Source organism: Molossus molossus, unplaced genomic scaffold, assembly GCF_014108415.1.
Source record: "Molossus molossus isolate mMolMol1 unplaced genomic scaffold, mMolMol1.p scaffold_m16_p_18, whole genome shotgun sequence".
Taxonomy (NCBI): Eukaryota; Metazoa; Chordata; class Mammalia; order Chiroptera; family Molossidae; genus Molossus; species Molossus molossus.
The window spans coordinates 17,566,733-17,593,172 of NW_023425353.1; the positions used below are offsets into that span (position 1 = coordinate 17,566,733).

The window sequence follows — 26,440 nt, forward strand, 5'->3', positions numbered from 1 at the left end:
GGATGGCGATCAGTGATGACCAACACTGGTTGCTCAGCTCTTCTTTCTTTCTTTTTTAAAAATCCTCACCCACAGATATTTTTTCTTTCTTTTTTTTTTTAGATAGAATGGGAGGGAGGGAGAGAGGGAGAAAAAAAAAAACATTGATATGAGAGAGACACATCAGTTGCTTGCTTCCCACGTTGCCCCAATCAGGGCCGGGGATTGAACCTGCGACTCTTTGGTTCGAGGGCTAACACTCTAACCACTGAGCCAAACTAGCCAGCGTTGATGGCTCAGCCCTCGCAGGTGGAGGCCTGTATGTGTGAGTTCGTCCTGCGTCTGGGCTGTGCTTGAAGAGCCTCCCTCCTCCGAGTCCTACTCCAGAAAACACATTTATTCCAGATTGGCTTCAAGGACATAACCAGTCAGTGGGTTAATTTGCATCTTTTTTTCTATAGGAGGTGGTGGACAGTGGGACCACTGAGCTGTAATCTCCCTTTCCTATCTGGGGCTTTTGTGCCCAAGAGAAACATCACGGAGTCATAGCAAGCGTGTGAACACCTTTGGACATCGAGAAAGCTATAAAGACTCTATGACATTCCATGTCTTCCTTCTCTTCTGTTTGGGGACCAATGTAAATTATCTCTTAGGAATGGAAAAGACCAAACCGTGTGTCCTCTAAGTACAAGTTTTCAAAAGTATTTGTCTCCGGGGGAAGGAAGGCTTGCCTGGCAAGGCAGGGTATCTGAGGGTTTTCTGGACGTTGCTTAATAAGCATTCATGCTTACTTATCAAAGATGAATTTACTGGGATGTTAATGATGCTCAAGTTTATACCCCCTCCTTTGTGTAGGTCTCCCCCAAAGCCCTGGCAGTGAGTTCTCGTGTTTATATGTTTTTGTAAATTTTGCAAAATTAAGATATTTCTCTGTGTGTGTGTGTGTGTGCAAAGAACCTTCCCCACCCACTCACCTCAATTCAGACTCTGAAAAATCTGCACCCACCACTGTTGTTGTTGTTCTTGAAATGTGGTCAGACAGCACCAATCACAACAGGGCAACTCAAGTGCAGGTCAGAAGAGGAGAGACTCAGAGGGGGGAGTGGAAAGAGGTGGAGATGGAGCGAACTCGCTGAAAACAAGGAGTCTCTGCAGCTGCGCTGTGCTAATAACGGGGCTGATGGGCCTCCGGAGAGTGGCCGGTTTGGAAGCCAGCCCCCTCACCTCTGCAGTCTGTTTGTCTCGCCTCTTACACAGGACATTCTCATAGAAAAGTACTGCTTGAACTTTTGGGGGCAGACTTGATGACTAATGTCTTTTAAGTCAAATTTCCTCTGAGCAATAGATGCTAAGATTGTATATCAGAACCAGACATACATATATTTGGCCATGGATTACAATAAAATTTACTGGTGCTAAAGATAATCAAATCATTTCACTTTCCATGAATTTTATTGTCTGAAAAAAGTGATATCATCCTTTGGAAGGGAGGAAAATGACTTGCTTCATTTGCTGTTCTGCTGGGAGAGAAACCCCTGAAACTGGAAGGCCACCGAGGCCTGTCTTTCCTCCCGAGCCTGCCCGCCCCGTCAGGAGCACTGCCATCCCGTCCCGAGGGCACCTGCTCGGGCGCTCCCTGGGCCGGCCAGGCTTCACCGCGGGAAGGCCGTCTCACATCCCCTCGCTGGCTGGTGGAGAGAGGCAAACTGTTGAGCAGATGTCGATGAAAGGGGCCTAGGTCTCAGTGTTCGGCATTTCAGTTCAAGTTTAGTGGGGCTTTGATAGCTTATACACAGAGGGCCTGTGTCTCGCTGACGTCACCGGTGCAGCAACCCAACAGCAGCATTGTCTGTCGGGCCCCTGTGCTGGAACATTGGATTACGTCGCTCTTCCGTGAAGGCCGCGGCCCTCTGGAGGCCAACATTGGGCCTACGTCAGATCTTAATTGCGTTTTGATATAAAAGTACATACACTGAACACGAAGGCACTTTGGAGCGGCTTAACAAACATGGAAGAGTTTTGAAAATAAGAGTTTGATGGTTACTGCACCAGTTTTTTTAACGTGCTTGAGTATTGGCAAAACCATGCGATTTTAATCAGTTCTCAAAGAAGTGACCTATGCCCAGCTGGTGTGGCTCTGTTGGTTGGGTGTCATCCTGTGCACTGAAAGGCTGCTTGTTGGATTCCCAGTCAGGCTACATGCCCAAGTAGTGGGCTCAGTCCCCAGGTAGGGGCCATGCAGGAGGCAACTGATTGATGTTTGCTCTCTCATCCATGCTTCTCTCCCTCTCCCTTCCTCTCTTTCAAAAAAACAAAACAAAACAATAAACTATTCTTTAAAATAAATGAATAAACAAACAGAAGAGGTGACCCGTGTTTTTATCAAAGGCAGTATCTTGAGTGACCCACTAGCTGTGTGGACTTGGTCAAGTTATTTTACCTCTTGAAACCTCAGTTGCCTCCTCAATGAAATGAGAAGCAGAGCGTCTTTGCCAGTAGGATCGTTGTGAAGGTGATTAGGGGTGATGGATGTTCAGAGTCCCCTGTAGAGCATATGGACATAATAAGCAGAGAACAGGTGATAGCTGACCATGTTTACATCTACTGTCATTTTTATGGGCGGCCTTTGTTCGGTCATTTGCTCAGTAATACAGTCCACCTACCGTGTTTCGCGGCTACACTTCATGTGTTATCCCAAAATAAGACTGGCTGTCGTGGTTTCAAGTGAAGTTTCTCCAGAATTCTTATTTTGAAACCCTTGAATTCGCTTTCCTCCACTCAGTGATGTTTGCTCTCCCCATTCTGGTTCAGAGTGGACTTGTCAGTGGGGGCCGTGTGTGGGCACAGTCCTGCGCTTCTCTAAGTACCACCTGACATCCCTAGAGAAACAGCCCTGTTTGTAGCCCTCGGCCAGGATGCAGGTGATGGACACAATGTTATTAAAAGGATGCTTTCTATTGTTCTCATCTGTGTTCCCAAGAGTATGGCCTTAATCCTAAATCCAAGTGGATATGATTGCCATACAGTTGAACTCTGTTAGCAAAGTTTAACTTAGTAGGAACTTGAAGGAAGAGTTCACAGATGGTTCAAAGGTGCACTTTTGAATAAAGGGTCTCAGCCTATCGGAGAGGAGACCATGAGCTACAGATGGCCCGTCTGCCTCTTCGTTATCTCCTCGTGCAACTTTGAAGAGGTTACCAGTTTTATTGCCTGGAATTAAGAGGGGGGAAATGTAAACTGCTTCAAGATCTTTGAAGTGTTGGTTTTAAGGGGTTAGGCTGGTTAATGTTTTACCCAAAAAGTCAACTACTTCTTAATGATGCTACATTGCATTGGGATGGGGCTTCACCATTTTCATAGGGCACAGGCAGTGCCATTTGTGTCTCTCCATAATCCTGTGGGGTCATCAGGGCAGCTATTGTGATTCCCCATTTTTATAGATGAGGAAGCTGAGGTCCAGAAATGGTTAAATGGTTTTATTGAGATCACAAGATTGAAAAGCAACAGGAATCAAGCTTTCTGACTCCCAGCAAATAATTAATAATTATAATTGCAAGTCCATATGAAAGATCAAGTGTTTTATGCATCTGCTTCTAAGCTAAGTTTCTGATATGAGCAACTAAGGTGCCAGCTGAGGTCCCTCTGTGCTGTGAGAGAGGTGAGTGCAGCTTGCTTGTCCTCTTCCACGTCTGACAACAAGCCCACCCTGCGCCGGGTCCTCACCGTCCCTAGAGCCTGTTCTCAGGATGCCCTTCAGTTGTGAATTTTCACCCTGTCGCTGTGGAGCTTTTCGGCACCTCCTTCCCCCAGTGGGTCTGGTTACCGTACTTACCCAGTCATGAGCACAGCCCCATGGTCCTCATTTCCACTCGGACCTCTCACACAAGGCATGTGGGGGTGAGGAGCTTGTCCTGAAACGGGAGGGGGAGAGCAGATCCCAACAGGGCAGACTTCAGAACGGGCAGCCTCGGGACACCAGACTCTTCCCAAGGCACGTGCTGCCCATCCTGTGGAGTATCTCATGGGTGACCCCACCTGCTCATTTCAGCCTCTTGCCAGGTTGCTCAGCCCTGTCTCTTGCCGGCTTCTCTCCCTAGTCCGCCTGTCTACCCTCCTTCACACCTTAGCCCTACCGCACCTGAGTATAGTGCACTGTAGGTCTGTGTGTGCTCCCTTCCTCCCTACAGACCACACCTCCAGCCCTTCCTCCTTCCCATGTGAAAAGGACTGTGTAATATTTCGTATTTCCCTAAGCAAGGGCAATTTTATCCCCAAATGAAATTCAGGTGCCTGCTTTTAAAATCCTATTTTAAAATCCCCCAGCTTTTTACAGATGCATTAACTCCTGTAGCCATCACAATTACCCTATGGCTACCAATTACTTTATTTAGATCCCATTTTACAGTTGATGAATCACAGACTCAAAGAGATGAGCTAACCTGCCTAAGGTCACACAGAGATCTAATCTCTTCACATCCACTGCACCAGAAATTATCAAATATCTTCTAAAGGGCCAGAAGGTCTCTATTGCACTCCACAGTTCTGATCTTTGTAGCACTAAGTCAGGTGTAGACATTGTGTGCACAGGTTGTGGGCTAGAGACTGGACCGTGGGCCAGTTTGCTGACCTTGCACTCCACTGTTCCCTTTCCCACAGTGCTCGCTCTCTCTTTAATGTCTCTGATTTAAAGCCTAACGTGGATTGAGAACAGAATCCACATGGCCACGCCACTTCCAGCTCCCTTTCTTTTCCTTGCTGAAAGCAGTCTGTGGCTTTGCAAAGAGCAAATGAGTGTGTAAGATTGTTAAACTATCCATAGGGCATGCATGATGGTGCTGCCTCTGACCTTGGCTGGAGCCGTGCTGGGATCTTACAGGCGGGGCCCAGGGCCCATTGCTGGGCTTGTGTGACTGGTACTTACACTTTCTTTCAAGCAAACTCAACAGTGAGCGCACTGCCGGCGTTTGTCAAAGCCTCGCTTTCGCTCTGCGGCTGTACGGGACCTGCGAGAGCGCAGTTTGTGCTCAGTTTATTGTGTCTAAAAAACAGGAGTTTCTGCTTCCTACACCTTGGTACACTCACTCTGACAAATACATGTGACCAGGTGAACTTTGTGGTTTTTGTTTGTTTATTTGTTTTTCAGTTTTAACGGCTACCCAGCGTGCTGTGTTGATGGAAGTTATGTCTCATGTTTGGGCCGTGGTCTCATCCCGATCACTGGTTCTCAAGATGAATGTTGAAAACAAAGATATTTTTCTCTCTACAAGGACTATTTAAATAAATACTGAAAGCTGCTATTTAGTTTTCTCTCTTTTGACAATTCAGTAACTTACAAATGGCCAAAGGTTGGATCTGTCTCCTTCTTTCTCTCTCTCTCTCTTTAAAAGAAAGAAAAAAGAAAAAAAAATCTGTGAAGACAGTTCTTCATTATTTGGCAGGTTTCTGTTTAGAATTAAGTTTTACGGCTGGCTTATCATGTAAGTCTCTGAAAATAGGGGTTTATAATGGAAATATTGAAATCACCTTAATCTGTTGGTAAATGTTTTTATTCTGGCACTTATCTGAGTTCAAGAGCCTTGGAAAATTATTCCTTGTTCTCTTATTGAATCAACGTATCACGAGTTGCATTCATTCTAGAACAAGGAGAGCAAAGCCCGTAGCCTAGGGGAGTGTGTGTTCTGAACTCGGAGTAGGTCCTGGTGGCGGGGTCTCATCCTGAGTGTTTCAGCGGCGGGCAGCAGGGAAATGAGTGGGCAAGGGGTTTCTTCTCTCTGCGAAAGCTTTGTAAGAGTTTTTCGCCTGATTTCCCCAATAACTAATTTAGGAGAGTCATGAAGATTTTTCTAGAGCATGTTCCACAGACCTAATATTTTAAATGAGCAACTTGTTGAAATTCCATTGATTGCATATGTATTGAGGGCCTACTATGTGCTAGGGGATGGAAACCAGCAAGGGATGAGAGAGGAGTCCCTGCTCCCAGGGAGCCTCGGTGGAAAGGGACAGTCAAAAGGGAAGTCAAGCTACAGTTGTGATTGTGGAGCTAATGACCTGACTAATGGCAGGGAGTGTCATGAAGAAGTATAGCTGTCCCCAGAGCATGGAGGGCAGAAGTTGGGTGGTCAGAGGGCTCCCTCCCTTATCAGGGACAGCAAGGTCTTGGGAGACCTGTGGCATTTCAGGGAAAGGGGGAAAGACATGATGTTTGCCAAGCCAGAGAAGGTGGAGTTGGGGGAGGTTAGCATTTCAGTGACTTCAGTGTGCCTGGAGGAAGGGGCAGGCACCTTCCCTCCTCCTTCTGCACGAGAAGCTGAGACAGTTCACCAACAATCCACTCAAGTTCTGTGACGACCCCAAACCCCACTGCTGAGTTTTCCAGATGGAGGGCGTGGTGAGGAACAGCTCCCGGGGGCCACGGGCTATTTCTTCCGTCGAGTCTTAGTAGTACAACCGTCAGACCTATACACACTTTTACCACCAGTCCAGTCACTTTAAAAGTGTGATTTATATGCAGTAAAATCCACCCTCTTTGGTGTCCAACTGTGCATTCTTAAAAATGAAAATGTAGAGACAGTGCAAAGATCAGAGGTTGCCGAGGGTTGGGTGTGGGAAGAAGAACGAACAGGCAGAGCACAGGGGATGTTTAGGGCAGGGAAACACTGTATTATACTGTAATGATAGAGCTCACACATTTGTCCAAACCCATACAATGTATACCACCAAGGCTGTGCTGTAATGTACAGTATAGACTTTGGGTAAGTCTAGTGATCGATGTAGGTTCAGTTGTAACAAACATGCCCCTCTGGTGAGTGGTGTTGCTAATTGGGGAGGCTGTGCCTGTGTGGGGGCAGATGGTATATGGGAAATCTCTGTACCTCCTCTTAGTTTTGCTGTGAACCTAACACTTCTCTAAAAAACGTCTTAAAAAAATCTGTAAAAAATGTATAGTCATGTGACCACCACGGCAATCAGCATATACTACAGTTTCGTCATCCTGCAAAATTCCCTCGTGCCGCTCTGCAGTGAGCCTGACCTCTGGTAACCACTGCTCAGTTGCTTTGTCCTGTCTTTGCCCTTTGCAGAATGTTGTATCAGTGGACTCATACATATGTAGACTTTGGGTCTGGCTTCTTTCATATGACATAACGTGCTTAAGCTTCATCCACGTGGTTGTGGGTATCAGTAGTCTGTTCCTTTTTATTGCCGAATAGGATTCCATTGCATGGATGCACTGCAGTGTGTCCATTCACCTGTGGAAGTTGTCCAGTCAGTGCCACACATACCCGTTTCCAGTAATCCTGCCTGCACGGCTGTGGGGTACCTGCCCTTCCTCCTTTCTCTCTGCCCCTCCCATGTACACCCGTAGCAGCCAGCATCCTCTTTATCAAATACAAGGTGAGTCATGCCATCCCCAGGCCCCAAACTTTAAAGATGCCCATTGCCCTGAGGATAAAGGTCCTCAGCATCCTCACAACACTCTTAATAATCTGGGTCTCATCTGTACCGCTGCTGCCTCTCACTCTCTCCTGCAGCCATGTGGAACTACTTCCAGACCCCAGAACAAATCATTGCTCTTTTCTGCCTCTGACCCTTTGCACGCATTCTTCCGTCAGACTGAAACATTCTCCTCTCCTGCCACCTCGTTTCCCTCCTTGCTGACTCCTGCTTGTCCCTTGGCTGTCAGCTTAGTTGTCACTTCTTACAGTACATCTTCCTCGACCCTACAGAATGACGTAGATGCTTTTCCTAGGTGCCACAGTAGCTCTATGCTTATCATAATATGACACCGTATTGAAATTCCTTGTTTCTTTCCGGGTCTTCTCCCCTTAGACATGAAGGTCCTGGAAGACAGGAGCTGTGTTGTTCACTGCTATGCCCCAATACCTAGTGGGTGCCCAGTGCTCAATTAGTGCCTGTCGAATAAATGGCTGTGACTGGGGAGACATTACCGTCATTCCAGGTCCAGAGAGTAGAGCCTGGGGCTGTCCAAAGAGTTGCTCTGTCGCTCAGCTCCCTGGGAGAATCCTGCTTCTCGCAGGCCGGCACGTGCTGTTACACACGACGCGTCCGGAGCGCAGGGGGCCCTGCCAGGTTCTGTGTCACAGGCTCGCTTGGCGCTGCAGGTTCTTTCCCCTCTTACAGCCTCGACCGAAATAGAACCCCTCGAAACAGAATCCGAGCTGCTCCGAGGTTCAAGAATGTATTCCTGCCTCCCACCCAGAAGATCTGAGACTGAACACCACTCGATCAGCTTGACCTTGGAGGGTTGCCGGTCTAACAGCACTTTGGCACCCTCTGGATTTCAGCAGGAGGTTCTGTTTGGGTCTCCAGGCATCAGATTTTCCTCCTCTCTGTCTCTGGAGTGTCTATTTTTTTTTTTCTTTATTGATTTTAGAGAGAGAGAAACATCAATGAGAGGCAACATCGATTGGCCACCTCCTGCATGCCCCCCACTGGGGATTGGGCCCACAACCTGGCCATGTGCCCTGACTGGGAATCGAACTGGCAACCTCTTGGTGCCTGGGTCGAAGCTCACCCACTGAGCCACGCCAGCTGGGCTGGAGTGTCTGTTCTGATAAGCTGTTGGTGAATTGATCCTTAGGTTAGGAGTCCCGTGGTAGGGAACACATCTCTGTAAATTATCTAACTAGACGGCCCGCATGGAGTAGACACTCAACAACTGCCTGTTAAATTAATGAGTGAATAAGTAAATAACGAATGGTGACTGCTTCTGCTTTTGCAGAGATATCAGTCTCTTCTCTTTGTGGATTAAAAGCTTTGTTTCCAGGCAATATGATGCTGTGTGTTGGTCCCTGTTTGTGAAGCCTGCTTGCTGTTCTGAATTTCCCCATCTTCTATTTACCTCAGCGCCTTTGCACTGCAGTGCTCCCCAGTTGGTTCTTCATAGCATCCATGTCTCTGCTCAGACGTTGCCTCCTCCAAGAAGTCTTCTGAAGCACCCCATCTGACATAACTCTATTCCAACTCCATCACTCTCTTTTCCCTGATCTGATTTATTTCCTTCATAGACTTTGTACTTATCACTGCCTGAAGTTACTATGTTTTATGAACAGTTGTTGACTTGCTTATTAACTTTGTCCCTAATATACATAAAGCTGCATGGGGGCAGGGAGCTTGTCTGGCTTCTTCTCCAGGTCTGCAAAGATACCTGACATTCAAATATTAGCTCAAAACTGAACATATATATTTCCATTCAACAAATTGGGGAATAGATGCCTTGATTTTCTTATGAATGAAAAATTTACTGTGCACTGTCTTGCAACTGTTTGATCTTTACTGAGACTGTACCTGCAGGAGGGGCAGAGGGATATGTTAACAGTATACAGTGTAGTCAGACCGCCTAGAATAAATGCTTATAAAAGAGCTGTTCTTGGTCATTCTGTATTCAGTCCACATTAATTATTAAAAAATAAATAAATATTAAAGTAGTGCTAAGTGACTGTGGTTAAAAAAAAAAGCATAGTGTTTAGAATCTGAGAGACCTGGGTTTAAGCCCAACCCTTTTCCTCTAATAGGTATTAGGGGACCAGAGTTCATTCACAAAGGATAGAAGTTGTTGATGGCCACCTTGAAACATCAATCCGTGAGATTCAGAAATTACACTTTGGGAAGCTGCCTTGGACAATAAAAGAACAAAACACATTCTAGATCTTAATAGGAAACAAAAGTGCATAAACAAAAGCAGACTGCTTCTTTAAAGATCCGATTTCAGAACGACACCAGCCTCCCAGGAAAGCTTAAGGAATTTAATTGGGAAGAAAGCGAGTTTCCATTTCCTTCAGCATCGAGCTAACAGATGAGATGGAATTTTTGACACTTAGCAGAAGACAGACTCCTTTCCATTAGCCAAGTGAATCTGGAGACTGTGTCGTTATTTTATTTTGTAAATTCTGCTTGCACTGTAATCAGACCTTTCAAACGCAGATGGTTACTGCTGGAAGGAATGAACGATGTTAAACTTTGAAAGGAAGAAAATGAAAGGCCTGTTTAACCGTTTCAGCTCCTCTGTCCAGCCCCAGGGTTTAAGTCAGAGGCCTGCAGGCTTGCTGTTCATATCTTGTTGTGCGCGTTCCTCCCAATCCATATAAGATTCCATGAAGTCTTCTACCAGGAATTTGAGAGGCAGAGAATATCCAAAATCAGTTTCACGTATGTTGCAGCTCTATCCACCGGGATTTGTCAGGTCCTGTTCTTTTAACGGTATTTGTTTTATCTTCAGCCTCTTTGTTATATCTTAGGCCTCCAGTGGTTTTGGCTGTGGATATAGGATTTGTCATAAGTAACTGGTGACTTCCCAATTACAGAGCTTTTCAGAGAGATTGGGTCTTCTCGACCGGCCCTTGCTTTTTCATAGAAGATGCTCCTACCAAGTGCTCATACCACTGATGAGTAGGCTGTTTGTGAGAAGGAGGGTGCTGGGGAGCAGGAGCCCCCTGACCCAGCCTCTGCCTGGATCCATGTTCTGGGGCTGCTTTTGGAGTTCCCAAACCTTTGAAAAGTGACTTTAGTTATGAGAGAATAAGGAAGAATATTGCCGATTTTTCTTGAAGAAGATGACAACCGAGGCAAAGATGGGTAGTCACTATCATTTTCCAGACTCAGGCTGATGTAAAAGTGTTTCAGTTCCAGGGTTTTGTTTGTTTTTTTAACCGGTTCATAGACTATTATACCAAAATCGCCTGTAGTGCTTGTTAAACATGCAGATTACCAAACCTGCTCCTGGACCTTATGAGCCAGCACCTCTGGTCCTGGGGCCCAGGAACCTGCATTATTAGGGACCCAAATAATTCATATATGTGGTCAAGTTGGAAGCCACACTATTTTGGATAACTTCTATATTTGAATAACTGAGTATGTTGCAGATGTGCGATTCATCACAACACAGTGAGTGACAGAAATAGGTGATCCCTGGGGGCCCCCTGCCTGTATTTCGTTGTGTAAATCATTTGGATGCTGAGGTCTCTCAGAGGTTGCTGCATGACATTCTTGTGGGCTTTCTGTCTACTCACGCCTTTGCTCCAGTGAAGAACATGACTCACTGTGTCACAGAAATTCCTGAGAAAGGGTTCGGCCTGAACCTCATACAAACTCTTCATATCCAGAGATCCTTTCATGCTTAGTCTCCAAAATATTTGAGAGAAATGTTAAATATGCTCAGAATTACTGTGTAACATTTGTGAAGCTCAGGTGGGACACCGTGGCTTAGTTAGAATGACACTTAAGATTGGCTGTCCCTAAGGAAACCCATCTGAGGTGAAGAGGAGCTGGGGCACAGGCAGGATTTGTCTCTGAGGTCCCGTCAGAGCCGGAAGCTGGAGGCTGGGGCAAGTCTTGCTAAGTACATTGTGGGAAGACTTAAATATGAAAATTAAAGGAAAAAATGCTAAGTTACAGAATAATCTTCCAGCAGGTTATGCTCATGTACCTACATGAAGAAATGTTACTCTTTGTTTACACTTCTTTTGTTTTTCTGAGATGAAAATAAAAAGTGAATTTACAAATATTGTCTTCAACACAGAGCTGTCTTTTACATATAGCCTGATGGTGGTAGAATATGCTTTAATCTCATTTCACACAGCTTTTATTCCAAATGAAAGGTAATTCTGATATATAGGTTTAGTTTTTATTGTTATTTACCAATTATATTGATAGTGAAATTTGTATATACTGAGCATCGGTAATACTGTGCAGTTTTCTAATCCACCACAAATACATTCTAGAGCCACCCGAAGGGTTGCTTTGGTGGCTTCTGTTTCCAGCACATGTACTATGTTTTTGAAATGGAACATTTGCTGTAGGGGACAGAACATTTAGCATGAAGGATACTAACCAATAACAAAATAAATTGTCTGCAAATAATGATGAAGGGTGCTTTGACATAATGTTTCTATTTTTCAGTCTAGTAGTTCATCTCCTGTCCTTCCTCTGGGTTTGTATTTGATTTGGGGAGAAAGAGCCAGGATTTGTTTATTTAGGAAGTAGATGCAAGAGTCTAAAAATGAACCACGTCCTAATCCTCCCCCCAGTGGCTCTTGTAACAACATTGTGGGGGACCTTTTTGAAATGCTATCTCTACTTAGGAGGAAATTTTCTGCAATGCGAGTATTTTATCCTATTAAGTATTTCTTAAATTAAATTAAAGAGCATAGATAGAATACTTTAAGTTGGAAAATTGTCTTTTTTTATATATCGTGGTGGAAAACAGTTTCTTAAATACTAGAATGCCATCATTTAAAATATGCATACATGCTTTTAATCTCAAATTCAGTTCTTATTTTATTATTTCACTTTTGAACTTGAGAAATAAATTTTTTACTTTTATTCCCTGTATGGGTTTTAAATGTCTAGTTCATAAAATTATATAATCTCTTAGAAAAGCCAAACAGCATAAGCCAGATTTATAATTTAAAACAAGGATGATAAATAATTAAAAAAAAAAAAAAAAAAGCCTCTTAAAACCTCAAGAAGATAGTCAAAATTGTGAAAAGACATCAACCTGAAGTAATTTAAATGACACAGTTTTATGGCTGTCTTAGAATGACCTTGAGAAAATATTTGAATTTTCTCTTTAAAGAATTCTCTTAGGGTCTTGAAAAATAAATGCTCTTGAAGTGAATTCTTTGATGCTGCAATTTTCCTGCAAATTCCAAAGGACAGGATCTTTGGGTTTAACTTAAGATGATGAAAGTAATTTGGTGGAACTGTAAAGCCAGTCTGCAGGTGAGATTCCATTTAACCCTTTGAGTACTTAACAAGCGCTCCTGAGACAGTGGCCAAGAACTGACAAGATAAGCACTTTGTTTATTGACAGTGTGGACATTTTCTTGCTTTTATCCTGAAGAATTTAATGATTTTTTTATGGTAATTTTTTAAATTACTAAAATATGCATTATTTAAATAGTCAAAATTAGTTGATGTATTTAAAATTTAAAGTTAGTTGCAATTGCAGCTTAGGAATTAAATAGCAACAAAGCAAGCATGGAAGGCAGATAGTATCTTGCTAACTAAATGTCCAGTTAGGATAGAGTTTGGGAGTGTAAAATAAATGTGTAAAAATTAAAAGAAAATACATAAAAATCTGCAGAAGATCAGTTGTATCTGAGATTCAGATTCATCTATATGTGATTTTCATGAGATTTATAAAGTGTTATGTTTCTATTTGTCTTATCATTTTTTAAATTCTTCTTTTCTAGTGTTTTATGTGTTCCAATAAACAAACCAAATTTTCTGATGTCAGCTACTATTTGAACAAGTAAAGAAGTTTATAATAATGAAAGGTGTATGCATGTTTGAAATTTTTTATTTGAATTTATTGGGGTGACATTGATTAATAAAATTATATACATTTCAAGTGTACAGTTCTATAATACACCATCTGTCTGTTGCATTGTGTTCCCCACCCCCAGTTAAGTCTCCTTCCATCTCCATTGTCCCCCTTTTACCCTCTTCTACCTCCCCACCCGCTTTCCCTCTGGTAGTCACTATACTGTTGCCTGTGTCTATAAGTATTTTTTTTTTGCTTAATCTCTTCACCTCTTTCACCCAGCCCCCCAACCCCTGCATGATTGAAACTTGATACAAAAGCTATGTTATGTATGTGAAATCTGAAAGCTATGACTTTCAGATAAAATTAGTGTCATAAAAAATTCTTAATGATTTCCTGTTCTAGTGTGTGCACAAAGTACATTTGTTGCATTTAGCGATTTCCTTGTGTATGCATTGCTTTTTGTTGTTATGTTGGGGAATTACAAATATGAAAAATTGGAATGTTTTGCATTTATATATTTGATGGGTTTCCAGTTTTTTATGGGGAAAATAAAAGTAAAATCATCTTTCTAACTATCATGACAGCAGAAATGAGTCTGTGTGGTATTAGGAGTTTTTCCTGTTTAGGAAGGTCCAGACCTCTTAGTACCCTGCCATCCATCTATATGTTTATCATTGTTAGCAAACCATGGAGATCTTGTCTGCAGCAATCACTCATCAATATTGTTACATCATGAGAATTCTGGAAGCTCCTTTGGACCTTGTCTGTCATTTTATCATTGGACATTTTCAGGATGTTCCATTTTATAACAATTTGGGGATGTTTTAAATTTGCTGCCTATTCATTTTATATCTAAAGGAAAAATTACACAAAATTCCAATCTATTTGGGAACATGCTGTCTTGGTTAAGGTTTGGATCACATTTTAAAATTAGTTTTAAAAGAAAGGAAATCATATAAATGTTCTGGAATTCAGATAAGCACGGGGGAAGCAGGCACTTTCCTTGAGCGCTCATCCACTGGGTCAGACTGCCGATGGTCAGACAGCATTCTAGACCTTTAAGGATCGGTTTTGCACTTTGGGGAGCTGTTTCCTTTCCCGCTTCCCCCTGTCCATTTGAATTTGGATTTTGGTAGAACTTGCAGAGTGCAGTGTCTCAGATATTCCACAGGGTGTCATGATGTGGTTGGTTGTTCTCTGTGAGACCTGTCTGGTGGAAAGTAATTTGAGCCCAGGCTCAAGCAGGATCTCAAAGGGTTGTTTCATTTTGGTTACAGTCAAGGAATATTTAGTGAGGGCCTACTGTGTGCCAGCCTCACGACAGGAAATGTAGATCTTAGAGGTGGCATGCAAGTCCTGTCTTTATTTTGTGTTCAGCATTTTGGTGGAGAACATATTTACCAACACCGAGTTTGCTTGAGTTTGTTTGAATTTGTTGGCCATGTAGCTTCATGCCGCTTGGGAGCGAATCTCACACGGAGGAGTTAGGCTTGGAAAGCACACCACTGCCCAGCTAGGCCCTGCTTCTCTGCCCTCCGTCATCTGGGGGGAACAGATCCCCAGGTGTGCCAGTGGGGAGGGCTCCTGGGTCGCTGAGGGGAGGCCTCCATGCAGGGCTGGGGTCTCTGGAGTCAGATGGTCTGGCTCTGAATCCTTCCTTCACCCCTAGTTTTCTGGATTACTTTTTAAAAAAGTCATCTTGCTGCATCTTATTTTAAAATCAGGATGGGATTTTGAAAACAAATTAAACAAGCCATGCCTGAAAAGCATTTAGAGACTTCCAGTTATGGGAGAAGATGGAGTAGCGTCCACTTGTCTTTGTTCCTTCTCTCGAAATCAGTGGTTCTCAACCTTCCTATGCCACGACCCTTTAATACAGCTCCTCATGTTGTGGTGACCCCCAACCACACAATTATTTTTGTTGCTACTTCATAACTATAGTTTTGCTACTGTTATGTCATAGGCAACCCCTATGAAAGGGTCATTTGACCTCCAAAGGGGTCGCAACCCACAGGTTGAGAACTGTTGCTCTAAATATAATTTAATTCAGATTTTCTCACTCGGGGCCTCAGGAATTGAAGAGCAGCACGGTGAGTTTCCTGGCTTTCTTCCTATCTCCCGTTATCCGTGACGGGGCCGGAGAGCTCCGCAGCCCCGAACTGCCCGCGGAAGCAGACGACAAGGAGGAAAGGAGGGAGGGAGGAGGGAGGAGGGAGGAAGGGAGGAGGGAGGAGGGAGGAAGAGAAGCAGGGAATGCTTGCTGCCTTGGGCCAAAGGCCTGGGAAAGGAAACGCCTGCTAGACTGAGCAGTGGCCAGGTCTGCTCATTGCTAGCAGACCTCCATGGAGACAACCCAGCCCCCTCTCGCATCTTCCAGCAGCAGTGGCCCCGGCTGCCCAGCAGCTCCGTCCGCAGAGCCAGGCAGGCCTGCCTCTTGCGCCCCGAAGGCCCTGGAGCAGCGAGACGCTCTGCACCTCGCAGAGTGTCAGCAGACCCGGGAGGTCAGCCAGAACTCACATGATGAACTGCAACAGGGCGGCTGCCTGCTGAAGGAGATATAGATATAAATAGGAAAACAAAACAAAACAACCCTTCTAACTTATATCCAGAATGGCCAGGATATAATTGAAAACACTTGTGATACCAAGAACCAGAAAAATCACAATGTGAATGAGAAAAGACAACTAATGCCAACACCAAGATGAATCAGATATTAGTTTCTGACAAAAACTTTAAAGCAATTATTATAAAATTGATTTAACAAGTAATTACAAATTCCCTTGAAAAAATAGAAAACCTCACTGGAAGGATCCGGTAGTAGGGGGAAATGACAGAAGATAGACTCAGTGAACTAAGGACAGATCAATAGAACTTACTCAGTCTGAGCTACAGACGGAAAGTAGACTGGAAAATAAATGAACAGAGCCCAAGGACCTGTGGGACAATAACAAAATACCTAACATATCATCAGAGTTCCAGAAGGAAAGGAGAAAGAATAAAGGGCTGAAAAGTATTTGAAGAAGTAGTAGCTGTAAACTTCCAAAATTGGCAAGCAGTATAAACCTACAGATTCAAAAAGATGAGTGAATCCCAGCTAGGATAAACCTAAAGAAATCTATGCCAAGACACATCATAATCAAACCTCTAGAAACAAAAAACTAAAATAAAAATCTGAAAGCAACTAGAGAGAAACTACTCAGTATTTGTAGGAGAATGAATACCAATTCAAATAACAGTGGGGTTTTCATCTGAAACCATGGAGGCCAGAAAGATTTGGCACATTTTTCAAATGCAGAAAGAAAAAACTGTCAGCCACAAATTCTCTAGCTGGTGAAACTATCCCTCAGGAATTAAGAGGAATATAAAGACATTTTCAGACAAAGGGAAACCAAGAGTATTTGTCATGAAGACATCTACCCTTAAAGAAGTACTAAAAGAAGTTCTAGAAACAGAAAGAGAATTATAACAAAAGAATTAGAACTCCAGAAAAGAAAGAAGAACAGTGGAGTGGGAAAAAATAGGACTAAATATAGTAATATTCTATCTTTATTCTTGTGAGTTGATGGTTGAAGCAAAAATCATAACAGTATGTATTGTCATGCTCAATGTATGTAGAGGAAGTCAATAAAGGATAATTATATTGAAAAGGGGGGAAAGGTAAGAGGACCATAAAGGAAATTCAATCTCAAAACGCTATGTGTACTGCTAAAACATTTATATTGACATGTTGTTGTACATGTAAATTGTATTGCATGCAACAATTGTCAAGAAAATATGCAAAACTCAGTAAATAAATGAATATCCTAAAAATATCTTAAGTAGCCCTCAGAAATGTAAGAGAAATGGAGGAATGAACAACAGAGGAAATGAACAGAAAATAAAATAGCAGACTTATACCTTGACACATCAGTGATCAAAATATGCCAATTAAAATATATACGTTGTCAGAGTGGATATTTTTAAAAGCACATGACATAACTATATGAGGTCTATAAGATGTTCACTTCAAATACCATAACAAAAGTTGAAAGTAAAAAAACTAAAAAGATGTGTCATGTTTACATTAATTTTAAAAAGGAGGAATGGCTATGTTAATATCAGATAAGGTAGACTTCATAGCAAATAACATTACTAGTGACAGTGGGTGACATAGTTATATAATAACAGAAGCAATCTGTTAGGAAGATAGAATGATCCTAAAAGTTTATGCAGCAAACAAAAGAGCTTCAAAGTGTATGAAATAAAAATTGATGGAACTGAAATGAGAAATAGACAAACAATTATATTTAGGGACTTTACCACTCTACAATCAGCAATTGATAGAACTGAACACAGAAAATTAGCGAAGATATAGAAGAACTGAACTCTTATCAACTAACAAGAGCGAATTGATATTTATAGAATGCTACACCCAACAACTGCTAACTATACATTCTTTTCAAGGGCACATATAACATTTACCAAGGTAGATCATACTCTGGGATGGAAAACAAACCTCAACATGTTTCAAAGAATTGAATTCATTTAGTATGTTCTATGACCATAATGGAATCAAATAATAGACAAAATAATCTACAAATAATTCATGGTTGAAAGAAGCTAAATAAATAATCCATGTTTTGAATCTGTAGTCTCAAAGGAAAAATATACTTGTAACGGAATAAAAATGAAAATAGTGTGTATCAAAATTTGTGGCATGTAGCTATAGGAGTGCTGATAGGAAACTTTGTAGCATTAAATGCTTACATTAGAAAAGAGAAAAGATCACAGATGAATAATCAAAGTTCTAACCTCAATAAAACAAAAAGTAGAAGAAGAATAAGAAAAAGGAGAAGAAAGAAGAAAATGAATTCAAAGTAAATATAAGGTAGGATATAATAAAAATAGAACAGAAATCAATAAAATTGAAAACAGAAACGATAGAGAAACTCAATAAAATTAAAAACTGCTTTTCTGGGGGAAAAAAATCAGTAAAATTGATAAGCTTTCAACAACACTGACAAAGATGTTGAAGATACACATGACCAATATCTGAAATTAAATAAGAGATATTATGATTCTGTAGTAATTATAAAGTAGGAGAATATTACAGACAACGTTATACTCATAAATTTGATAGCTTAGTAGAAATGGACTAATTTATCAGAAATCACACTATCAAAACTCAACCAACATGAAATAAATAACCTGAATAGTTTTATACCCATTAAATGAATTGAATTTGTAATTTAAAACTTGGTGAAAAAGAAATATGTAGGCCCAGATGTTTTCACTGGAGATTATTCCCAAACAGAGAATTAACACTAATTTTACTCAATCTTATACTGAAAAGGGAAGAGAGAACATCTTCCAACTAATTTTTGAGGTCAGGATTACCTTGATACTCAGAACAGAAAAATACATACACACACACACACACACACACACACACACACACACACACCACAAACCCCCTAAATCTAAAAATATTGACCACCATCTCTCATGAGATGCAGAAATTCTCAAAAAAATATTAGAAAATCAAAGCACCCCATTTATAAAAAGAATAATATACACTATGATCAAGTGCTATTTATCCCAGGTATGCAAGGCTGGTTTAACATTAAAAAATCAAATATTGTAACCCAACACATGAACAGGCTGAAGAAAAAATATGTAATCATATTAATTAACATAGAAAAAGCATTTTGTAAAATTTGACACCTATTAATAATAAAAACAAAGAGGGAAACAACATCAACTTGATAAAGAATATCTGCAAAAATATTTGTCTTTCATCATTAAGACTAGATATGTTTCCCCTAAACTTAGGACAAAGGCAAGGAGATTTATTCTCATCAGATTTATGCAACATAGTATTCCAAAGTTCTCTTTTTTTTGTGGATGACATGATTGTTTACATAGAAAATCCCTATATATAACTGAAAAAAGAAAAAGAAAACCTTCTACAACTAATAAGTGAGTTCAGGAAAGTCTCAGGACATAAGATCAACCCACAAAACTTAATTATATTTCTACCATGAATAAGGAGAGACTAAAATTAAAAATATAATACCATTTATAATAATGACAAAGAAGAAATACTTAGAAGTGAACTTACTAAAACATGTCCAAGATTTTTATTTTGAGATTTACAAAATGTTAATGGAAGAAATCAGAAATGACTTAGGCAAATTGAAATGTATTATTATATGGTTTGAAAGACTCAACATAGTAAAGGTGTCAATTTTCCAAAAATTGACTAGGTTTAATGAAATTCCCATCAAAATTTCACCAAGGGTTTTTATTGACATAGATAAGCTTCATGGAAAGGCACAAGCCCTAGATTAACTAAAACAATCTTTAAAAAAGGGAGAATAAGATGGGTAGTATCACTCTACCTGCATTAATCTTTACTCTATATCTACCATAAACAAGACAGTCTGTTATTGCTAGAGAAACAGAACCATAAATCAATAGAGCAAAATAGAGAATCTGGGAACACACACATGCAAATAGTCCCAATTAATTATTTTATAGAAGTACAAAACATTTTAGTGGAGAAAGGATAGCCTTTTAAAATATGTTTTATTGATTTTTTTTTTTTTAGAGAGAGAAAGGGTGAGAGAGAAACATTGATGTGAGAGAGAATCATCGATTGGCTGCCTCCTGCATGCCCCGCATTGGGGATCGAGCCCGTAACACAGGCATGTGCCCTGGCCAGGAATCAAACCTGTGACCTCTTGGTGCGTGGGATGACTCCCAGCCCACTGAGCCACACCAACTGGGTGGATAGCCTTTTAAATAAATGGTACTGAATCATTTGGATATCCATAGGAAACAAAAATGAATATTGGCCTAAACCTCACACCTTATGCAACTTAAATGTAAAACAGAAAACTATAAATTTATTAGAAAAACTATAAGATAAAAATGTCAAAATCTAGGGCTTGATAATGAGTTTATAACATTGACATCAAAAGCATGATTCAAAAAAGGAAAGGATGATACACTGGGCTTTTTACACTGTGAAAGATCCTGTTAAAAGGATGAAAACACAAGCTATAGACTGGAAAATATTACAGGAAATAATTGTAAGTCATATATGTGACAAGGAATTGGTATCTGGACTATATAAAGAACTGTCACAAGTCAGCAATAAAAACATCCAATTAAATGCACAAAAGACACGAGCACATTTGCTGAAGAGGATTTACAGATGGCAACTAAACATATGAAAAGGTGCTCACATGACTGGTCATTAGAGAAATGCAGAGAACAGTACAGTGAGATGTCACTACATGACTTTCAGAATTCCTAGCATCCACAGTAGTGACCCCACCAGAAGTCGGTGAGAGTGTGGGGAGAACAGCTCAGTCACACACAGCGGGTGGGAACGTAAGATGGAGCACCTACTCTGGAAAGTTGGGCAGTTTCTTATATGACTAAAATCGCTCAGCACCCGCATAACCTGGCAATGGCATTCTGGCTGCACTTATCCCAGACAAAGGCAAACTTATGTTTGGAGAAAAAACTTGTACATGAATGTTCATAGTGGCTTATTTATAATAGCCCCAAACTGGAACCACCTTTAATAGGTGAATCCTTCAACAAGCTGGTATATCCATATCATGGAATACTACTTAGCAACAAAAAGAAACACATTATTGGTAAACATAACAACTTGGATGGATCTCCAGAGAATCATGCTTAGTGGGGGGAGAAAAGCCAGCCCCGAAGATTATATACTGTGTTTATGTAACGTTTGTGGGGTAACAACATTATAGAAATGGAGAACAGAGTCATGGTTGCTAGGGATTAGGGACGGGCAGAGGCAGGAGGTAAGTGAGTGCAGTGATGGGATTGTTCTGTACCTTGACTTCGCTGGTGGCCACTTGACTCTACGTCTGTGTAGAACCAAATGCAGACACATAGAGCTGGATGGTATTGATGGGTACACAGCGTGAAGGTATTTAATATTACTGTCCTGTGCATTTAAAACTGGTTAAAATGGTAAATTTTGTTATGTTTATCTTAACCAAAATCCAAAAAAAAAAAAAAGGAAACGAAAGGTATTTTTGAAGCATTGAGAGATTAGCAGGACTATTATACATCTGTGATTACTAAGCAACCTATTTCTTTTTTTAAATTTCCAGTGTGTCGTATAACAATATGTGGTCCTACCACATATGATCACTGTGTGGCTCTGGTCACATGTGACACATGAGTTTAAAGATATCTCAACTTGTCTATATACGGCTCAAGGTGAGAAGTCCATCAGTCATGTTCTTGAGTATTGAAGCAATATACAGACACTCTCAATGGCTGTAGTTTTATCACAGACCGGTTGCAAAGAGTCGCATGAACCACATTTGGGCAAGCGTTTGAATCAAAGCTTAGCTTTATAGCCCTGAAAGAACTTCACAGCGAGATAGTTCAGAATAATTGTTCCAGGGTGGTGTAGTTTGCTGGTTAGAGCTCTCTCTTGGTGGTGTTGAGATGGGTCCTTGTTGCTGCCCATACTCTGGTTTTCTGAGCCTATGAAGGTGCTCTCATGCTGGAAGGCAAGATTGTCAACACTTGGTTTCTTATATTCCTTTGCAGGTGGGCTGTGCGCCTTACCTTCATTCTGCTCATTAGGTGTATCTGCCCCAGGGTCGGGATGTTGGGAGTGTGAGGGACTCTCTCTGCTGCAGTGACAGCAAGATCAAGGCCATGGGTCTGCATGACTGCAGGGCAAGTGGTGGTGTCCAGTGGTCAGTTACAGCTGGGTCTGTGCTCAGTTCCAGGGATTCAGCAGCTGGGGCAATAGCATCTGCACTAGTATTTGCATCAAAACACTGGGCGTCGTTCTAGTCTATTTTCCATCACTCTGGTTCCCCAGCTCTCTGTTTATTATGTTCAAGGAAAACAAATCGGCAGATGTAGGAAAGTATAAAGAAAAGTAAAATCACACCATTACCAAAAAATAACATTTTAGTGCATTTCTGTTATATATATTTTTGTTCTATGTAAGAACTTTTTAAACAAAATTATACTATCTTACATTTTGCTTTTTTTCCCTTTGCATTCTACTATTTATACCTAGAGGCAATTATATGCAAACATGATTCTAAATATTTGTGTAATGGTTTAAATGTACCAACAATCCGTAACTGTTAGTAACTTGGACAGTTCTGTTTTAAGTAGGCATTTGTTATTTATGTGATTATTTATTATTTACTTATGTGTATAACATTATTTTTATATAAAAATATAAACTAAAAATGACCCATAATCTCGACAATCAGATAATTCTGGTTGGCATTAAAAATTAATAAAACACACGTGGTTAGAAAATTAAAGCCAAAAACTATAGAAATGTACAAAAAATGAAAAACAGAAGCTTCCTTCTACTTTCTGCACCCTGGATCCTTTCCCCCAAAGCTAAGCATTGTAAAAGTTTCTTTTTTTTCCAGAAAAAATTTAAATTTCAGTACCTACATAACTGTGTGTACTTATAGATTCATTTATTTATTTTTTACGCAAGAGACTATATTTCTCACACTGTTCTGTACCTTGTATTTCTCTGTTAATAATCCTGAAACACCAATCAGGAAGAATATATACACCCCTATGTTCATAGCAGCGCTATTTACAATAGCTAACATCTAGAAACAGCCCAGGTGCCCATCAATAGATGAGTGGATAAAAAATCTATGGTACATATACACAATGGAATACTATGCAGCTGTAAGAAAGAAAGATCTCTTAACCTTTGAGATGACATGGAGAGACCTGGAGAGTATTATGCTGAGTAAAATAAGCCAGTCAGAGAAAGACTATCACATGGTCTCAGTTATTTATAGAACATCATGAACAAAATAAGCTGTCTACCAAAATAGATCCAGAATCAAGGAAGTGGAGAGCAGACTAACAAACCTCAGAGGGATGGGGGCAGGAAGGGTGAGAAGAGATAAACCAAATAACTTATATGCGTTTATACACAACAAATGGACACAGTCATTAGGTTGAGGAAAGCAGGAGGGGGGTGGAAGCAGGAAGGAAGGGATCAATGGAGACAAAAGGGGGACATCTGTAATACTTTCAACAATAAAAAAAGAAAAGAAAAAATAATAAATAAGAATCCTTCTTGGAGATCTTTGTGCAGCATTTCTTCTTTTTAAATCCTCACTCGAGCCCTGGCCGGTTTGGCTCAGCGGTTGGAGCGTCAGCCCTCAGACCAGAGAGTCCTGGGTTCGGTGTCCGCTAAGGGCATGTACCTCAGGTGTAGTTTGTCCCCGGCCCCAGTTGGGGTCATATGGGAGGCAACCACTCGATGTCTCTCTCTCTCTCTCTCTCTCTCTCTCTCTCTTCCCCTTCTCTCCCTCCCACTCTATCTGAAGCTAAAATACAAAAATGTCCTTGGACGAGGACACTTTTCCATTGATTTTCAGGTAGAGTGGAGAGAGGGAGGGAGAGACATCGATGTGAGAGAGACACATCAATTGGATACCTTCCACTTGACCCCCAACCAGGGCCAGGAGTCAAACCACAACCAAGGTGCCCTTGACTGGAATCGAACCCATGACCCCTTGGTCCACGGGCTAATGCTCAAATCACTGAGCCAAAACGGCTAGGGCTATGTGGCATTTCTTAAAGTGGTACATCTTTTGCTCTATATGTCTGTCTCCAATTCCGGATCTGTGACTCAGTCCGCCTGCGATATCATCAGCTATTCTGCTGGGTTCTTAAATGTGAGATAAATAGACCGGTCACTCTTATGTCCCCAGGTCTCACCAGCCCACATTTCTTCAACTCTTAGCTCCTACCTACAGACTGGTAGGACCTCGAATCCTCAACTTCCCTAGTCTTCCCAGTAATTTGGGGGAGGCCCTTGGGTTCTCACACAGGCTCACAGCCAGACTTTTTTAGCCTCTATTTCCAGTGCCCAGAGGCCCTAGCAATCAGTGCCTACCATAGCCTCAGGACTAATGCTCTGAGAGAGGGTCCCCCCTTCCCTGTTCAGGGCACTGTCTTCCAAGGTGGACAAGGTGTGTCTAATTGGTTTGCTTGGAACCACCATGAATTTGCACATATATGTTTACACAAATGAATATGTGGGTGTGGGTGTACTGAAAACAATAACATGCACTGTGGGAAGAGTCAGTACCCTGGGTTGCTGGCTTCTATATAACAGCCATCATTTTGACATATAACTGTGCGCGTTCTTGCTCACTCATGTATTTGCTTATGGTGTTGTATAACTATGAATACTTGTCTGGAACGGAGGAAGACTTTGTTTTGACTGCAGATGACTGTGCCTTTCTCCTCTTTTCCACGGAGGGACAGTGAATTCTCACAGAGGTGGCTGGGTGGGAACACATTGCATTTTGTTGAAGGAGAAAGTTAATTATTTGACCTATAACCTGAGTTTCCAGGATGAGTGTCTCGGGAAACAGACGAAGTCCATCTCTTCTCCCACAACCATTGTAACCAGTGGAAACATTCGCCAAGTCTCATCCTGCAGATCCAGGGCCAGCAGCGCCACTGTCTTTGCACGTGGAACGATTTTGATGCTGCTTCGGCCGCCGCCTCTGCCGTCACCCTCTCCTCCTCATCATTGCTGTTAGCTATTGTCATTTGTATTGCTGTTCCCGATTCATGCCCAGTGAATCAAGTAATCCAGAAATTTGTTAGAGTCACACATTGTGAAACATGCCTTTGGAATGATTTCCTGAGAAAGCCTGGGTGCAGAATACAAATATTTTGAATGGACTTATCTTAGAGTTGTACTGCTATTTTTCCTTGTCATTTTAAAACCCTTAATACGAATAAATTGTTTGTACAGTGGAGCTTTTTTTTAATCCTTAGATAAGAAATACGTGGTTTGAAAGCAGAGAATAAAAACATGAGTGATAATGTACGCAATGCCCGCTAGAAGGTCCTGGCTGCCGCTCCCGGGCAGGCGTTATAATCGGCTGTTTGGCGTGTTTATTTCAGGCTGCAGATAGTGGATGAAAGTGCCTGGTAGGTTGCCAGCACATGACTTAGTTGCCAAATGGAGTGTTTAGTACTTGTTACATTTGATTTATATCACAAGTTCTTCCCATTAACAGTCTACTGGTGATAACCTACTTGGCTTTTCATGTGGTTACTTTGAAACAGCCACTTGACAACATTTGGCATATCACAGACTTTAATACTGAATAAAGGAGTGAGTGAATGACTACATAGGTTCTGCTATACACTGATATGGTGCTTGGTGCAGACTGGGTACCCATTCTGTTCACTGAGTGAATAAATCCTGTGTGTGTGTTTCTCTGGTTCATTGCTCCACGGTAAGGTCCATGGATTTGAGACTTAAAGGGCTGGTGACAGGGGAAGAAATAACCATGTTTACACGTTTGATGGGCTTGCATGTGTATGGAGGGAGATACGCTACTCATCTGTATCACCATTTAAATACAAGTTTGAATTATGTGGGAGAAGGAAGGCCTCATCACATAGCATTCATTCTAAGTGAGAGTGTAACCTCCTAATGCTGACAATTTCCACAATCTCAAATCTATTTTTTTTAAAAAGATCACTTCAGAAATGTTGGCCCTGGATATGTAATGTGCATTAAATATGGTGATCTTTATTTTCAGATTGAAAACTTGCAAGAACAGCTTAGGGATAAAGACAAGCAACTGACCAACCTGAAAGACAGAGTGAAGTCCTTGCAGACAGATTCCAGCAACACAGATACTGCCCTGGCGACGCTCGAGGAGGCTTTGTCAGAGAAGGTGAGCTTGGACTTCAAAGTGGGGGCTCAGGGTTTAGGGCAAGATGGTTGGGAGGAGACGTTCCAAATGCATTTAAATGTGCCTGGTTTTCCCCATGCACCCACACTACCCCCAGTTCCAGCGGGGCTGCCCACTCCCAAGCTAGCCCTCTTCAGTAGACTTGGCACACTGAAGCCAAGGGTGTCTTTTGGAAATACAAACCTGATCACCTCATCCTTGGCCCTGCTAAAAACCTTCACTAGCTTGTCATTGTTCTTAGGATGAGAAAAAGTAAAATCCTTAACCTGACCCATAGTGTTCATCCATTCATCTGATCTGGCTCTTATCTGACCACCCACCTCTCTGCTACCCCCTTCCTTTCTCCCCCTTATTCTCCCCCATTCCTTTCCTTCCTTCTTCCCTCCCTTCCCTGACTCATCCCCCGTCTCTC

General features: G+C 41.6%; 1 protein-coding gene across 2 annotated transcripts in view; it reads left to right on the forward strand.

The window, feature by feature from the left end:
- Positions 1 to 26,440, forward strand: part of ERC2 (ELKS/RAB6-interacting/CAST family member 2) — a 922,431-nt gene that overhangs the window by 403,513 nt on the left and 492,478 nt on the right. For both annotated transcript variants that reach the window (XR_004960151.1, XM_036266685.1), the window contains exon 8: positions 25,873 to 26,010. Coding sequence is in view for 1 of the 2 variants with exons in the window: in XM_036266685.1 (XP_036122578.1) it covers positions 25,873 to 26,010 (138 nt within the window). In the remaining variant the exon portion in view is untranslated. The remainder of the gene's footprint in view (positions 1 to 25,872; positions 26,011 to 26,440) is intronic.